This window comes from Ambystoma mexicanum, chromosome 1p (genome assembly GCF_040938575.1).
Source record: "Ambystoma mexicanum isolate Mex_15411 chromosome 1p, UKY_AmexF1_1, whole genome shotgun sequence".
Taxonomy (NCBI): domain Eukaryota; kingdom Metazoa; phylum Chordata; class Amphibia; order Caudata; family Ambystomatidae; genus Ambystoma; species Ambystoma mexicanum.
The window spans coordinates 17,492,572-17,509,838 of record NC_090921.1 but is presented as its reverse complement, the minus strand read 5'-3'; the positions used below and the strand labels follow the sequence as shown (position 1 = coordinate 17,509,838).

General features: G+C 48.3%; 2 protein-coding genes across 5 annotated transcripts in view; both read right to left on the bottom strand.

The window, feature by feature from the left end:
• LOC138563910 (zinc finger protein 34-like) overlaps positions 1-7,188 on the bottom strand; it is a 38,991-nt gene extending 31,803 nt beyond the window's left edge. Inside the window, exon 1 of one of the 2 annotated variants that reach the window (XM_069642872.1) lies at positions 5,682-7,188. In XM_069642872.1, coding sequence (XP_069498973.1) covers positions 5,682-6,663 — 982 coding nt within the window. In that variant the 5' untranslated portion in view covers positions 6,664-7,188. The remainder of the gene's footprint in view (positions 1-5,681) is intronic. The other variant, XM_069642873.1, reaches the window with a different exon arrangement.
• Positions 7,189-8,367: 1,179 nt separating this feature from the next.
• Positions 8,368-16,923, bottom strand: LOC138563874 (uncharacterized). 3 transcript variants are annotated; one of them, XM_069642870.1, is made up of 2 exons: positions 16,591-16,923; positions 8,368-11,218 (listed from the first exon to the last, which is right to left on the bottom strand). In XM_069642870.1, the coding sequence occupies exon 2, from the start codon at positions 11,172-11,174 to the stop codon at positions 10,530-10,532; it is 645 nt and encodes a 214-aa protein (XP_069498971.1). In that variant the 5' UTR covers positions 11,175-11,218; positions 16,591-16,923; the 3' UTR covers positions 8,368-10,529. The 3 variants fall into 3 exon arrangements, with proteins under 3 accessions (XP_069498971.1, XP_069498970.1, XP_069498972.1); XM_069642869.1 differs by having other exon boundaries at positions 16,793-16,923; XM_069642871.1 differs by lacking the exon at positions 16,591-16,923 and adding an exon at positions 15,901-16,580.
• Positions 16,924-17,267: the final 344 nt, after the last annotated feature.

Genomic DNA, 17,267 nt, shown 5'->3' with positions numbered 1-17,267 from the left:
AGCCATCGCACTAGCCCTACCCACAGGCTACACCATCCTTAGGCAAGATAGATGTGACAAGATTGGAGGGGGAGTCGCCCTTATCCACAAAGACTCTTTATCCATCAGATTAGCAGACCATAGTACATGGGGTGGTAATGCTGATATGCTATCAGCCAAGCTTACGCTCTCCCCCAATAATCTAATCAACATCCACATCCTATACAGACCTCCCGGACTCCCAGCTGACTTCCAAGAGCACCTCTCCCATCGACTCAGCAACAACATTAAAAAGTCCTCCAAAATCCTTCTATTAGGAGACTTACATTTAGGATACAATGATCCCAAGGATAAATCCGCTGCAACCCTAGCTAAAGAACTCGGAGACTTAGTTTTCTCCCAAAGAGACCTCACGTCTACTCACTCCAAAGGCCGCACCCTTGACTGGGTCATGGATCACAACTGTGCATCCAACATTACCTCAAACACCGCCCTTCCTTGGACGGACCACACATGCATCGAATTCCTCATCCCCACCAACCCTAAACCTAAGACTCTCACCCACGCACCACCTGCCACAATAAGAAGTTCTAAAAAACTCAACGCAGACAACTTGCGTCCCCACCTTAAAAGCCCCTGCCTAGCACCACCTTTCTCTCAGGACCCAAATATACTATCAGCTTTCTTCAATGATACTCTCACCAATGCCATAAACTCTATAGCCCCACTTGAAAGCAAGAAGGAAAAAAAATCATTTCACTGCAACTCTTGGTTCTCGGAAGAACTCCAAACCCTCGAGCTCAAAAGCGCCAGTCGCTTAAAAACTGGCAAACTGATCCGAGTGATCTAAGTAAGACCCTCTTCAAACAAATAGCCCTCCAATATAAAAAAGCCATTTTAGCAGCAACATCCAACTCCTTCAATGATAGGATCTCAAAGGCCAACTACCAAGCTAAAGAACTATTTGCAATCTTTAATGAATTTGTCACTCCTCCGGCTACCGCTGACGAGATAACTAAAGACAAATGGCCTCATTACACGGTAGGTGGTAAACCTGGAGGAGTTTTATTTTGTTGAGCATGGCGGACTGAATGCTGGCACACCAGGCGTTGGGCCTCATTACACGGGTGGCAGTAAGGGTTTACCGGTACCAGTATTTTACCGGTACCGGTAAATCCTTACCGCCTAACTACGAGGTCCCTTTGCGGGTTGGGGAATTTAACACCTGCTTTTTGCAGGTGTTAAATACCAACCCGCAAAGGGACCAGGGAGATAATTATGGTACCGCAATTTGCGGTTCCGTAATTAGCACCTTCCCCATTCCCATAGAGCCCTATGGGGCAAAAATGGGAATGAGGAAGGGCAATGGTGGAAGGGGGAATTACCGCCCCGCCAACCTAAGAATAGGGCAGTAATTCCCCTTTCCACTAAGGCGGTGCCAGTATTTTACCGGCATGAACCATGGCGCTAATAGCGCCATGGTTCACCGTCATCCGTGTAATGAGGCCCCATATATCCCACGCCAGACGTGAACCACGGTGGCTCCAGGTCAAAGACTATATTATTCTGAAAATCCTCACCATCACTCACAGATGCATCAACAAAACCGCTCCAGCATACCTATCTGAAGCAATATCAAGGACCACATCCACTCGCCCCACCAGAGCCCAGTACACCAACCAGCTACACATACCATGCATAAAGAGAGCCACGGCAGGAGGTCTAGGCTTCTCCTATATTGCTCCGAAACACTGGAACTCACTCCCTGCCACCCTTAGAGCTGAAACTTCCATCTCTGTCTTCCGCAACAACCTCAAGGCCACTCTCCTCAACTAGCAAGTGGAGGACTGCCTCCTCTACTTCTGCCATGTATATTGTAATATAACACAAATGTAATATAACTATATTGTAACCTGTATATATACTGCTAATGACTCTGGGCCTCATCACGAGTTTGGCGGTAACCCTTAAATCCGGCGGTCGCACTATTACCACCGGATTTAAGGGTCCGCCAAATCAGGGCTTCGGCGGATTTCTCCCCAGCTCTGAGCTGGGGGGAAATCCGCCTAAAATTTGCGCTATTACCGCCGGCGGGAAATCCGCCGGCGGTAAGAGCGTGAAAATTCCCCATTGAGCCTAATGGGGAATGGGGCATTCCCGAATGGGCTCAGTGGGGAATGGGGAATTCCATTACCGCCAAAACCGTGATCTGGTGCTAATAGCACCGGGGGGTTTGACGGTAGGGCTAATACCGCCGGCGGTAATACCTCCGACGTTACCGCCCAACTCGTGATGAGGCCCTATGTAACTATATTGCAACCTGTAAATATATTGCTAATGACCATGTAACTAAGTAACTAAGCTTTGTACTGTAACAAGTGCCACAATGTCCTTGGGCTGTTGTGCGCTATATAAATACGGATAAAACAAACAAAACACCTCGTAATGAGGCCCATGCTGTTAGGGAGATTTATCATATTTATGCTTCACCCATTCTCCTTGCGAGAACCCCAGCACTTTTTGATGGACTTCTGGACCTGCTTCTTTGAATCCTGAATGAGTGGAGCCTTTTTCCTCTCATTCCTTGTCGGCTCTGTCTTTTGGAACTCTATCCATTGTATTCTACCTGTACTATGTAGTCTGTCTGCTCCATAGCTCTTAAAGACATCTGTATTTTTACTACTGAAGCACACGGCTCCTTATGGGCAGTGTTGCTGGGGACCCTTAGGGTCCACCTTTAAGATTCTTTTCATATATCTTCAAGTATCTCTCCCAAAACTCCATAGTCTGAGAGACTGGCACACACCACCTTCAATGGAGTGCCAAAGGGATACCTAGTATTCCCCTTCTCTCTGCTACTGTGACTTTTTAATCACATAGACAATCTCCTAGTTATGGCTGGTGGCAGTGGACGAGTTCTACCAACTATTTGTAATTGTTATGCTGCACACTACGTCCATAGCCTTGGTAGTGCACACTAGGGGCACCCAAGTATCAACCTGGGCCTCCCTCCTTTTTTCACCATTACTAGCGTGGTTGTTCTTCGTTAGCCCTTCTTCTACCATTCTGGGAGGGGCAGGTCAGTGTGTGTGTTTTGCCTTTGGCGGGAACCCTTGGGTTTCCTTGCCTAAGCTCCAGAGTGTCTGGGCCGGCAGAAAGTGGGGGAGGAGTCAATCACCCCCTCTGTCCTTTGTTTGCCAGAGTGCACGAATAGGACCAGCTCTCAACAAGGTCTGTCTGTCCTGATTATAAAATGTTGAGATAGAGTGCAGAGCAGTGTGTGCTGGAACTGTATAAAAGGTGAGGCTTCTGGAGTGAAAAGCAAGTCGACCACTGGAAGCTGAAGTAACCGAAGAAGAAGACAACCAGAGATCCCTGAAGACCCTTTGCAAAAGCGTGAAGTGCCCACTGCTGTGCTGACCCAGTTTTCTGTGCGAAAGAAGACCTCTGAAGAGGACGACGCCTTCCCTTTTGCTGGTGGGCACAACCAGTCTCAAGACGAACTTTGAATTGAGCCACCTCGCAAGGTTCTAGGGGTTTCCAGAGCTGCAGAATCCCAATACCAGGACACCTGCTGCCCATTTCAAGTGCATCGTCATGGAAAAACTGAATCCGTCCAAATCTTTGCTGAACCCGTAAGGACACTCCAGAGATCCGATCAAACCCACCCAGACCCCCTCATCAGAGTGTGGGACTGCAGGAAGCGATGAAGATTGACCGGGCGATCCGTGTCCTTTGTTGGTGCTGCAGAAAATGCACGAAAACCGCAGAGTGAACCAGGAAGTTGCTGAAAGTCATGCCCCAGTTCCTCCCTCGAGACTGCTGCTGAGAGACCCCATCCATTGTCCTGTCTTCAGTTATCAGACCAAGGAATCCAGAGGTTGGGTCCAGAGCTGCAACATCGCGGAGCATCCAGCACAAACATTTTCTTCTAACCTATGGTACTGTGGGGAAAAGGGTATTGCTTACCTGATTCCAAAAAGTCACTCCAGAGCGTTGGAGATATCCAGGTTCACCCCCTTATCTCCGACTCAAACTGCTGCTTGTGTCCCTTCGAGGTCTTTAAAAGGTCTCCCTTGTTGCTTCTATAACACTAGCCACTGGAAGAAATCCACAGGAACTCTTCGTATTCTGCAGCTTTTGGGCCTCATCCCGACTTTGGCGGTAACCCTTAAATCCGGTGGTCGCGCTATTACCGCCGGATTTAAGGGTCCGCCAAATCAGGTCTTCGGCGGATTTCACCCCAGCTCTTGGCTAACGTTGCTACAAATTTAACCGCAAACTAACACACAGTGAAAGTGCCGTTGAAGCGTACTCTCAAGTAGTCTAAAGTGTTCTAGTGATTCTGATGTATATATAATACATATATAATTTTATATAAATTATACGTGTAAGCGTTTCTTTGGTGTGAATGCCCTAACTAAGGTTCAGTGTACTTACTTGCAGCTCATATCTTCCTCTTAAGATAAGCCTGACTGCTCTGCCACTCTACCAAGGTCCTGAGTTAGTACAGACTGACTAAGCTGGGGGATCTACAAACCACTGGGATAGCTTGCTAAAGTCTTACTACCAGTAGGACTGTAGGAAAGCTCCCCTAACAATGCACAGTAAAGGATTCATGTAAGCACTTAGGGTAGACATAGGGGGTCATTACGATTTTGGAGGCAGCCATGGTGCTATTAGCACTATGGCTGCCTCCAAACCCGTGTCTGGGTTCTCAGAATGGGCACTTACCTGGTCATTCCAACCTTGGAGGACCCGGTAAGTCCCCATTCTGAAAACCATTCCCCATTCCCATTCGAGCCCCCATAGTGCTCAATGGGAATGGGGAAGGAGCTAAAAACAGGCCCGCAAATAGCGGGCCCGTAATCAGCTCCCTGGTCCCTTAACGGGTCCCGCTAAGGGCAGCTGGTAAAACCAACCGGCCCTAGTGGGACCGGCAAAGGGACCTCGGAATGCGGCGGTAAGGGGTTAACTGCACCGGCATCCTTACCGGTGCCGTTAACCCCCTACCTCTGTACTCGTAATGACCCCGAGAGATGTTGGAAATGGAGTAAATCACAGTTTTGTCAGTTGCCGTTACCATGGACTTTGAGATGGAAAGGGAGGCCGTTTGAAGCCAAAAGCAAAGCCATGACGCAGAGGCAGAGGGAAGGCAGTGATGGGTAAATAACTTCCACAAGGCACGCTCTCCATACCAAGCTATCCCCTTTCCCCCTCACTCATACCCCCCGCCTGTACCCATCCTATCGCCCTCTCCCATTCACTGCTATGCTGCCTTTTCTGCCGCAAGGCATTTCCATGGCAAGAACAACTCCCATAAAACTTACTTCAAACAATCATACTATTTTCTCATTATTTAAAACAAATAAAGTATTCCCTCATTTTAGGGAGACTTCTAAATCTTGGACACTTTTTCAAATACGTTTTAACTTTTACACCTGAGCTGATATTCAAAATGGCATACCCTTTAGAAAATCCTAAAACACCTTTTGAAGCATTTTGGAAACATATGAATTCAATGGACATACTGTAAAGAGAATAGGTTTTCCCATGTGAATATTGTCAATTTTTCTCCATTTTCATTTTCCATCACAGCATTGGTAATAATTGCTGTATCCCATTTAATTTACTTTATTTCATGACAAACATTACAAGACGCAGTGAAATGAAATAATGAGGACTGATGTCTGCATCATTACCTGTAGCCGAGCATTCAATGTTCCTACCTTCCCCTGAAACAGTAGAATTCCTGATCACTGGTTTTCCCCCACATTTAAATGTCACCATTTCCAGTGATTCTTGAGGCTTTTTGTCACTTTCTTCAACTAGTTTGACCAGGTTTAAGGGGGACTGACAACCCCTGGCAGGTGGTGTCTCTTGGTCTTTAAACTTCACCAATTCCATTGAGTCTTGAGGCCGAATGGTACTTTCTTGAACGAGTTTGACAAGGTTTAAGGGGGAATGACAATCCCTGGCATGTGGGGCCTGCTGATCCTCACACCTCACCAAATCCATGGAGTCTTGGGGTGCTTCTTTGCTTTCTTTAACCGGGTTTAAAAGAGACTGACAATCCATGGCAGGTGGGGCCTGCTGATCTTCAAACGTCTCTAAATTCATTGAGCCGTGAGGTATTTTGTTGGTTTCTCTAACTTTTTTCACCAGGTTTAAGGGGGACTGACAATCCCTGGCATGTGACGGCTCTTGGTCTTTACACTTCACCAATTGAGTTAAGTCTTGAGGTCTTTCGTTACTTTCTTCTTTCCTTTGTACCAGATTTACAAGGCCCTGACAATCACGGATAGGTGGGATCTCCACATCTTCCTCTTTTACAGGGGGACTGCACTCTGGGTGAACCTCGCCTATTACAATTTCCACCACATCAATGGAGTCTGGTTTACAATCGGACGAGGACCCATCCTCATCATCATCCATAGTAGGAGGTTCTTGCTCTTCTGCATCCAGGACATGGTTCATGGGGTCTGGATAATCATCGGAACAAGGCTCGTCATCTACTTCAACCTTAAACCAATCGATGGGCTCCTCTCCATCACTGGAAGATTCGCCCTCCCCTTCATCACTTTTCACCAGGACTATGCAGTCCTGGTGATTGTTGGATCGTTCCACATCTTCTTCAAGCTTCATCCAATCCATGCAGAGCTGGCGCTTCTCTATTTCGTCCATCTTTTCCTTTCAATCTTTAGCAGCCAGAGCTTCCTTTTCTCAATCTATAATAATTAATATATTTAATGTTACAAACCCTTATTAAAGAAGGGGAACACAGAAAGGAAAAGAAAAAGGGATAAAGAAAGAGCATGTGAGAGAGAGGGAGAGGGATGAGAGAAATGTAGTAATACGGCTGTAGAAAGGGATAAAGAAAGAGAATGTGAGAGAGAGTGAGAGGGATAAGAGAAATGTAGTAACACGGCTGTAAAAAGGGATAAAGATAGAGAATGTGAGAGAGTGAGAGGGATAAGAGAAATGTAGTAACACGGCTGGAGAAAGGGATAAAGAAAGAATGTGAGGGAGAGGGATAAGAGAAATGCAGTAACACGGCTGGAGAAAGGGATAAAGAAAGAATGTGTGAGAGAGAGAGGGAGGGAGTGGGCTAAGACAAATGTAGTAACACGGCTGGAGAAACGGATAAAGAAAGAATGTGAAAGAGAGGGAGAGGGATAAGAGAAATGTATTAACACTGCTGGATTTCAAAATTATGTATAACAATTATATTTACAAAGAAACACCATGGCCCTCATTAGGACCCTGGCGGATTTTTTCCGCCGTCGGCGGACTTTTCCGCCATGGCGCAAAGTCCCTTTACGCCATGGCGGATGGCGGACTTACCGCCCCATTCCGAGGTCGGCGGGGCGGTAAGTCCCCATTGACCCATTTACCCTTCCCCATTCCCATTTCGGCCCCATAGGGCTCAATGGGAGTGGGGAAGGCGTTAATTACGCCACCGTAAATTACGGTGGCGTAATTAACACCAAGGTCCCATAGCGCCATGGATTTTTACGCCCGCAAAAAGCGGGCGGAAAAATGACCATGGCGCTATGGGAACTCGTAGTTGGCGGTAAGGGGTCGGCGCAGCTAACGCTGGCGCAAACCCCTTACCGCCAGGGTCCTAATGAGGGCCCATGTATTTTGGATGCCTTCAAGAGAATAATGCCCTACAAGCCCCACACATCCCTTAACACAAGTTACAAAGGGTGAAAGAAGAAAAGAAGGAGATAGGTATAACGAGGAGAAGCGGGAAGGGGAAGTTGATGAAAGTAAGTTCAGTGGGGGTAAGGAGAGTTACAGGGAGATTGGAGAAAGGGAAGGCTGAAAGAGAGCAGAAGAGAAAACCACTGCATTTAGATATGCAGGTCCACATATGCTGAACTTCCATTCTCAGAGGACATCTGCTCTACAGCATCGATGAACCTGAATCAGTGCAACCTACACACCAAGACCTTCTCTTGTATCTAGAGCGATCATTGTTGAGCGGGCTGGTTCATCAGGTTTGCATAGATGCATCCTTCCCACAAGATCTCTATAGTAAATACATATGTGAGAGACTTAGGGCCTCATTCCAAGGTGGGCGATATGGGATACCAGGCACCGGTAAGGAGACCGGTGCCGGTAATCCCTTACCGCCCTACTACGAGGTCCCTTAGCGGGTCCCTCCATTAACGGCTGGTCTGACCAGCCGTTGTGGCCGGGACCTGTTAAGGGATCAGGGCGCAAATAACGGGCTTGACATTCTCGAGCCCGTTATTTGCGCCCTCCACATTCCCATTGACCCCTATGGGGGCTCGAATGGGGAATGGTTGGTGCAATGGGGACTTACCGGTCCAGCCAAGGTCGGACTAGACGGTAAGTCCCCATTGCACCAAACCGGACATGGTCCCGTTATTGGTTGCTGTCATGGCGCAAATGGCGCCATGACTACCACCAAACTCGGAATGAGTGCCTTAGAAAGGAAGAGACTGGCAGATTAATATATTACAGCAAGGGTGGAAGTCAGGGTTTAATGCGACTAGATAGAAGTCAGATTGTGTTTAGCCAACAATGAGCATTTCTCCTAGACAAAATAAAATGGCCGAACTTATCCAAATGCCAAGCCTATGACAAAAAACCTTCAGAAGGCTGTCAAGATGGGGTTCCCTCTTATCACACAGCTGTGGAACAAGACATCCCTGCCCCTCTGAAACTTGAGCAGAACCATCTATGGTTCAGGAAGCAGCTCAAGACTTTCCTTTTTGCTTCTGCCTTCTCTCTTCCTCTTCTCTGCTGATCTCCTGTCTGTTACTGCACTGGTTACTTGGCCACCCTCTGAACCACGGGCCCAGGTCCCTACCCCGCCCCAGCTGCACACATGCACTGCCTTCTGGCAAACCAGCACTTGAGGCTGTATCTGTAACCCTAGAGTCCTCCTACCTGCATTATCACTTGCTTTTCTGCACTTACCCTTGCACTACCACCTGCTGGTCGCACTTCTTGTTTCTTGATGTTTATATCCTATGTCCTGCACTTGTTCCTCCTCCCCCAGCACTTTGACCCTTCCTCTCCCCTGCACTTTTGTGATGTCAATGTCACTGGGCCTAGTAATATCATTGTTTTGTGCCCCCCTGGTTTCATCTCCCCTGCCTAGTCGGACTTTGAAACCCTTGTGTATGGGCACGTTATATATAAAATATATCATATGGAAGATGTGGCAGGAACCGAACAAATACCCCTCTACGGGCTCATAAGCAAGATCTACCCTTTCAATGTTGAGGAACAGACCATTCAGTTATCCCTGAAAATATACTGCCTACTTTCCGGTTTCACCAGGCCACCCTCCATGTTCCCCTGTGGATGGGAAAGGCCCCTCAAGAAGAACTATGTCCATCTTTGGGAAACATCTCAGATTTTGTCTGTGCTTCTAGGCTGTCTACTATTGTCTCTTTCCCAAGTCCATTAGTATGGTCTGACCATTTTTTGGTACCCTGCTCTATTTTTCAGGGACATCCTTCTTTATTGGTGGGTAAGCCCGCTATTCCTAAACGTAGCTGGCACAGGGTGGTGACCTTTGAGCTAGTTGCCTCCCTTCGAGTACACTGCGATCAGGATGCCCCCTGCTCTCTGAAGACTTTGGATGCTTCATCTACGGAAAAAAATCATCCCTTTGAGCCCTGGTTCTCTGTGGAACTCAGGGCGAGTAAATTGGCATGTAGGAGGGCGGAGAGGAAGTGGCACGTAAATGATCTGGCTGAGGATAAAGCTGCTTTCCGTCGCACTTTGATACTTTATCAGAAGTCTATTATATCTGCTAAAAAAGCCTTCTTTAGTCAGAAGGTGGAAAACGCTGTAAATTAGCCTACGGCTTTATTTGAACTGGTAAAATCTCATTACTTACCCACAAAGGCTGGCTCATTGGTGGTGCCTTCTCAGGATTTTTGTGATTCTCTATCTTCTTTCTTCCATACTAAAATTGAGACTATTAGTGACAATGGGCCTCATCACGACTTCGGCGGTAACCCTTAAATCCGGCGGTAGCGCTATTACCGCCGGATTTAAAGGTCCGCCGAATCAGGGCTTCGGCGGATTTCGCCCCAGCTCTGAGCTGGGGGGAAATCCGCCAAAAATTTGTGCTATTACCGCCGGCTGGAAATCCGCCGGCGGTATTAGCGTGAAGATTCCCCATTGAGCCCAATGGGGAATCGGGCATTCCCGAATGGGCTCAGTGGGGAATGGGGACTTACATTACCGCCAAACTCGTGATCCGGCGCTATTACCGCCGGGGAGTTCGGCGGTAGGGCTAATACCGCCCACGCTAATAGTGTTACCGTTACCGCCCAAGTCGTGATGAGGCCCAATATCAGTAACATAGCTGGTCAGGCTGTGGCTGATCAGTCCAACCCTCTCTTGTCTCCTGCACCTAATCACCTAATTCTATCTGGTCTGTGTTCCATATTTTCTCTGAGCGGGATATTTTTGGGGCTATTCATCAACTAAAAATCGCCCTCACCGACTGATGCGATTCCCTTGACCCTTCTTAAGGAAATCTCAAGTGACTTGATCTCTCAAATTACGGTAGCAGTAAACACTTTGTTCTGCGAAAGATCTATTCCTAACATCTTGAAACACGCATTTCCCATTGTTAAAGAAACCTTCAGTGGACCCTGCAGTGCTCGTGAACTATCATCCGATCTCTCATCCGACTGACAATCCCTGGCATGTGACGGCTCTTGGTCTTTACACTTCACCAATTGAGTTAAGTCTTGAGGTCTTTCGTTACTTTCTTCTTTCCTTTGTACCAGATTTACAAGGCCCTGACAATCACGGATAGGTGGGATCTCCACATCTTCCTCTTTTACAGGGGGACTGCACTCTGGGTGAACCTCGCCTATTACAATTTCCACCACATCAATGGAGTCTGGTTTACAATCGGACGAGGACCCATCCTCATCATCATCCATAGTAGGAGGTTCTTGCTCTTCTGCATCCAGGACATGGTTCATGGGGTCTGGATAATCATCGGAACAAGGCTCGTCATCTACTTCAACCTTAAACCAATCGATGGGCTCCTCTCCATCACTGGAAGATTCGCCCTCCCCTTCATCACTTTTCACCAGGACTATGCAGTCCTGGTGATTGTTGGATCGTTCCACATCTTCTTCAAGCTTCATCCAATCCATGCAGAGCTGGCGCTTCTCTATTTCGTCCATCTTTTCCTTTCAATCTTTAGCAGCCAGAGCTTCCTTTTCTCAATCTATAATAATTAATATATTTAATGTTACAAACCCTTATTAAAGAAGGGGAACACAGAAAGGAAAAGAAAAAGGGATAAAGAAAGAGCATGTGAGAGAGAGGGAGAGGGATGAGAGAAATGTAGTAATACGGCTGTAGAAAGGGATAAAGAAAGAGAATGTGAGAGAGAGTGAGAGGGATAAGAGAAATGTAGTAACACGGCTGTAAAAAGGGATAAAGATAGAGAATGTGAGAGAGTGAGAGGGATAAGAGAAATGTAGTAACACGGCTGGAGAAAGGGATAAAGAAAGAATGTGAGGGAGAGGGATAAGAGAAATGCAGTAACACGGCTGGAGAAAGAGATAAAGAAAGAATGTGAGGGAGAGGGAGAGGGAGGGAGTGGGCTAAGACAAATGTAGTAACACGGCTGGAGAAACGGATAAAGAAAGAATGTGAAAGAGAGGGAGAGGGATAAGAGAAATGTATTAACACTGCTGGATTTCAAAATTATGTATAACAATTATATTTACAAAGAAACACCATGGCCCTCATTAGGACCCTGGCGGATTTTTTCCGCCGTCGGCGGACTTTTCCGCCATGGCGCAAAGTCCCTTTACGCCATGGCGGATGGCGGACTTACCGCCCCATTCCGAGGTCGGCGGGGCGGTAAGTCCCCATTGACCCATTTACCCTTCCCCATTCCCATTTCGGCCCCATAGGGCTCAATGGGAGTGGGGAAGGCGTTAATTACGCCACCGTAAATTACGGTGGCGTAATTAACACCAAGGTCCCATAGCGCCATGGATTTTTACGCCCGCAAAAAGCGGGCGGAAAAATGACCATGGCGCTATGGGAACTCGTAGTTGGCGGTAAGGGGTCGGCGCAGCTAACGCTGGCGCAAACCCCTTACCGCCAGGGTCCTAATGAGGGCCCATGTATTTTGGATGCCTTCAAGAGAATAATGCCCTACAAGCCCCACACATCCCTTAACACAAGTTACAAAGGGTGAAAGAAGAAAAGAAGGAGATAGGTATAACGAGGAGAAGCGGGAAGGGGAAGTTGATGAAAGTAAGTTCAGTGGGGGTAAGGAGAGTTACAGGGAGATTGGAGAAAGGGAAGGCTGAAAGAGAGCAGAAGAGAAAACCACTGCATTTAGATATGCAGGTCCACATATGCTGAACTTCCATTCTCAGAGGACATCTGCTCTACAGCATCGATGAACCTGAATCAGTGCAACCTACACACCAAGACCTTCTCTTGTATCTAGAGCGATCATTGTTGAGCGGGCTGGTTCATCAGGTTTGCATAGATGCATCCTTCCCACAAGATCTCTATAGTAAATACATATGTGAGAGACTTAGGGCCTCATTCCAAGGTGGGCGATATGGGATACCAGGCACCGGTAAGGAGACCGGTGCCGGTAATCCCTTACCGCCCTACTACGAGGTCCCTTAGCGGGTCCCTCCATTAACGGCTGGTCTGACCAGCCGTTGTGGCCGGGACCTGTTAAGGGATCAGGGCGCAAATAACGGGCTTGACATTCTCGAGCCCGTTATTTGCGCCCTCCACATTCCCATTGACCCCTATGGGGGCTCGAATGGGGAATGGTTGGTGCAATGGGGACTTACCGGTCCAGCCAAGGTCGGACTAGACGGTAAGTCCCCATTGCACCAAACCGGACATGGTCCCGTTATTGGTTGCTGTCATGGCGCAAATGGCGCCATGACTACCACCAAACTCGGAATGAGTGCCTTAGAAAGGAAGAGACTGGCAGATTAATATATTACAGCAAGGGTGGAAGTCAGGGTTTAATGCGACTAGATAGAAGTCAGATTGTGTTTAGCCAACAATGAGCATTTCTCCTAGACAAAATAAAATGGCCGAACTTATCCAAATGCCAAGCCTATGACAAAAAACCTTCAGAAGGCTGTCAAGATGGGGTTCCCTCTTATCACACAGCTGTGGAACAAGACATCCCTGCCCCTCTGAAACTTGAGCAGAACCATCTATGGTTCAGGAAGCAGCTCAAGACTTTCCTTTTTGCTTCTGCCTTCTCTCTTCCTCTTCTCTGCTGATCTCCTGTCTGTTACTGCACTGGTTACTTGGCCACCCTCTGAACCACGGGCCCAGGTCCCTACCCCGCCCCAGCTGCACACATGCACTGCCTTCTGGCAAACCAGCACTTGAGGCTGTATCTGTAACCCTAGAGTCCTCCTACCTGCATTATCACTTGCTTTTCTGCACTTACCCTTGCACTACCACCTGCTGGTCGCACTTCTTGTTTCTTGATGTTTATATCCTATGTCCTGCACTTGTTCCTCCTCCCCCAGCACTTTGACCCTTCCTCTCCCCTGCACTTTTGTGATGTCAATGTCACTGGGCCTAGTAATATCATTGTTTTGTGCCCCCCTGGTTTCATCTCCCCTGCCTAGTCGGACTTTGAAACCCTTGTGTATGGGCACGTTATATATAAAATATATCATATGGAAGATGTGGCAGGAACCGAACAAATACCCCTCTACGGGCTCATAAGCAAGATCTACCCTTTCAATGTTGAGGAACAGACCATTCAGTTATCCCTGAAAATATACTGCCTACTTTCCGGTTTCACCAGGCCACCCTCCATGTTCCCCTGTGGATGGGAAAGGCCCCTCAAGAAGAACTATGTCCATCTTTGGGAAACATCTCAGATTTTGTCTGTGCTTCTAGGCTGTCTACTATTGTCTCTTTCCCAAGTCCATTAGTATGGTCTGACCATTTTTTGGTACCCTGCTCTATTTTTCAGGGACATCCTTCTTTATTGGTGGGTAAGCCCGCTATTCCTAAACGTAGCTGGCACAGGGTGGTGACCTTTGAGCTAGTTGCCTCCCTTCGAGTACACTGCGATCAGGATGCCCCCTGCTCTCTGAAGACTTTGGATGCTTCATCTACGGAAAAAAATCATCCCTTTGAGCCCTGGTTCTCTGTGGAACTCAGGGCGAGTAAATTGGCATGTAGGAGGGCGGAGAGGAAGTGGCACGTAAATGATCTGGCTGAGGATAAAGCTGCTTTCCGTCGCACTTTGATACTTTATCAGAAGTCTATTATATCTGCTAAAAAAGCCTTCTTTAGTCAGAAGGTGGAAAACGCTGTAAATTAGCCTACGGCTTTATTTGAACTGGTAAAATCTCATTACTTACCCACAAAGGCTGGCTCATTGGTGGTGCCTTCTCAGGATTTTTGTGATTCTCTATCTTCTTTCTTCCATACTAAAATTGAGACTATTAGTGACAATGGGCCTCATCACGACTTCGGCGGTAACCCTTAAATCCGGCGGCAGCGCTATTACCGCCGGATTTAAAGGTCCGCCGAATCAGGGCTTCGGCGGATTTCGCCCCAGCTCTGAGCTGGGGGGAAATCCGCCAAAAATTTGTGCTATTACCGCCGGCTGGAAATCCGCCGGCGGTATTAGCGTGAAGATTCCCCATTGAGCCCAATGGGGAATCGGGCATTCCCGAATGGGCTCAGTGGGGAATGGGGACTTACATTACCGCCAAACTCGTGATCCGGCGCTATTACCGCCGGGGAGTTCGGCGGTAGGGCTAATACCGCCCACGCTAATAGTGTTACCGTTACCGCCCAAGTCGTGATGAGGCCCAATATCAGTAACATAGCTGGTCAGGCTGTGGCTGATCAGTCCAACCCTCTCTTGTCTCCTGCACCTAATCACCTAATTCTATCTGGTCTGTGTTCCATATTTTCTCTGAGCGGGATATTTTTGGGGCTATTCATCAACTAAAAATCGCCCTCACCGACTGATGCGATTCCCTTGACCCTTCTTAAGGAAATCTCAAGTGACTTGATCTCTCAAATTACGGTAGCAGTAAACACTTTGTTCTGCGAAAGATCTATTCCTAACATCTTGAAACACGCATTTCCCATTGTTAAAGAAACCTTCAGTGGACCCTGCAGTGCTCGTGAACTATCATCCGATCTCTCTCCTTCCTTTCCTTGTGAAGGTAATGGAGGTCCTTGTGTCCCCCCTACTCACTTCTTTTTTAGAGTCCTCAGGGTTTTGTGACTCGTTTCAGAGGAGTTTCTAGCCTGGGAGGGGGACAGGGTCAGTTTTGAATTCTGTGATGGATGATCTGAACCGATTGGTCGATCAGGGTGGAGTGGAAGCGCTGTTATTGCTGGATTTATCCGCTGCGTTTGACACGGTCGACCACTCCACCCTTATCTCCCGGTTATCGGCAGCCGGTTTGTCTGGTGGTTTGCAGCCACCTTGGCCGATCGTTCCCAGTCAATTTCTCTTTCTCCCTTTCGCTTTAAAACAGTATTGCTATTGTGTTGAGTCCCGCAGGGGACTGCACTGTTGCCCATCTTGTTTATAATTCATATTAGGCCACTTCTCCGCACTATCCTATCCCATGGGTTCAGGTATTACTCTTACGCCAATGACACGAAGATTTTGGACCGATTGGATCTTACTCGATCAGATACTGCGGCATGGCTTTGGAGGTGCCTTAAGGCCCTGGGGTCTTGGATGGCAGAGAACTGGCTAAAACTGAATGGTAATAAAACAGAGGTGCTGGGAGTTGGAACCTCCACTCCGCTCCCTTTCTGGACAGCTGAGTTCTGGCCAAGTTCTCTTGGCCCGTTTCCTTTGCCGTCTTTGTCGGTAAAAAATCTGGGGATAAGAATCACCTCCTCTGTTTCCCTTACCGGCACCGTTCATTCTGCGGCCGCCAGCCTCGTAATGAGGTCCATTGTCTGCGGCGGTATGTCACCAGGTTTGCCATTCTCCCTTCTGGTACTGCAACAAAGAGCAACGCCTGGCCAAAGCATTCACAGGAGAGGCCCTTGCTTCAGCATAAGATCCTGGATCATTTGCAGAAGAATGCCATTCACTCAGTTAATCCAGTGACCAGGGGGCAGGATAGTAACATAACCATTTGGAGTCTCTAAGTAATCCGGGGGGCGGGGTTACGGCTGAAGGAGGTCAGTGTGCATGTTGTAATATTAGCTTCAAGATGTAGACTCGAGCAGATAATTCTCTTTGGATCATACAGGGACTGGCACATGTCTCTGGACCTCAGTAATGCATATCTACACAAATCCATCAGGCCTTTGCAGTGCAGGTTCTTGAGGTTCGCTGTCATGAGCAGAATCTTTAGTTTACAGTCCTCTCCTTTGGTTTATGATGCAGCACAAGAGTGTTCTCAAGATCCTAGCACAAGTGGAAGGCTGCATGAAGAGCGAGCCGTCATCTACCCTTATTTGTAGTCATTCAGGTGGCCTCCCGAACAAGAACAGAAGAGGCTGTGTTTAGCCCTCCAGATAAGTACCAGTCTCTTTAAATTCCCAACAAAAATAGGGGGTCAAAATACTCAACAAAAAAGAGGAAGGAATCACCTGGACAGCTGGCCCTGCACCACTGCAATGCACACAGCAGTGCTGCCAGCAACACAGCGCCACGGGAAGGAGCTACAGCGCTATGATCGCCAGACCTGGAACGAGGCGCGGGCACCGCTGCAATGCACACAATAATGAAAAAGGGGCCCTCCCAGGAGAGTCACCTGCGCCCGCCCTGCCCCTGAACACGGGAGCCCCCTACCTGAGCAGGGACCCGGGGCTCATCTCCTGCAGAGGCCAAGGGTATAGGGGGGCAGGGGGGAACCACAGGGAAAGGGGACTGACGGCCTCCGTTCCCCTGCACGGAAAGTGCGCATGCGCGGGTCAGACAAGGGGTGAACAGACATAACAGGGCTCCTTCACTCTGGACGGGAAGTGCGCATGCGCGGGTCAGACAAGGGGCTGAACAGACATAACACGGCTCCTTTCCCGCTGGACGGGAAGTGCGCATGCGCCGGTCAGACACGTGAGCTGAACTGAAGTCTCCTTTCCCCTGGAGGGGAAGTGCGCATGCGCGGGTCAGATACGTGAGCTGAACGGACATAACACGGCTCTTTTCCTCTGGATGGGAAGTGCGCGTGCGCGCGTCAGACAGGGGGCTGAAATGACAGGACACAGCTCCTTTCCCCTGGACGGGAAGTGCGCATGCGCAGGTTAGATACGTGAGCTGAACGGAC

Coding starts and splice junctions, on each gene's coding strand:
- LOC138563874 (XM_069642870.1), bottom strand. CDS start 11,174: ATGGACGAAATAGAGAAGCGCCAGCTCTGCATGGATTGGATGAAGCTT.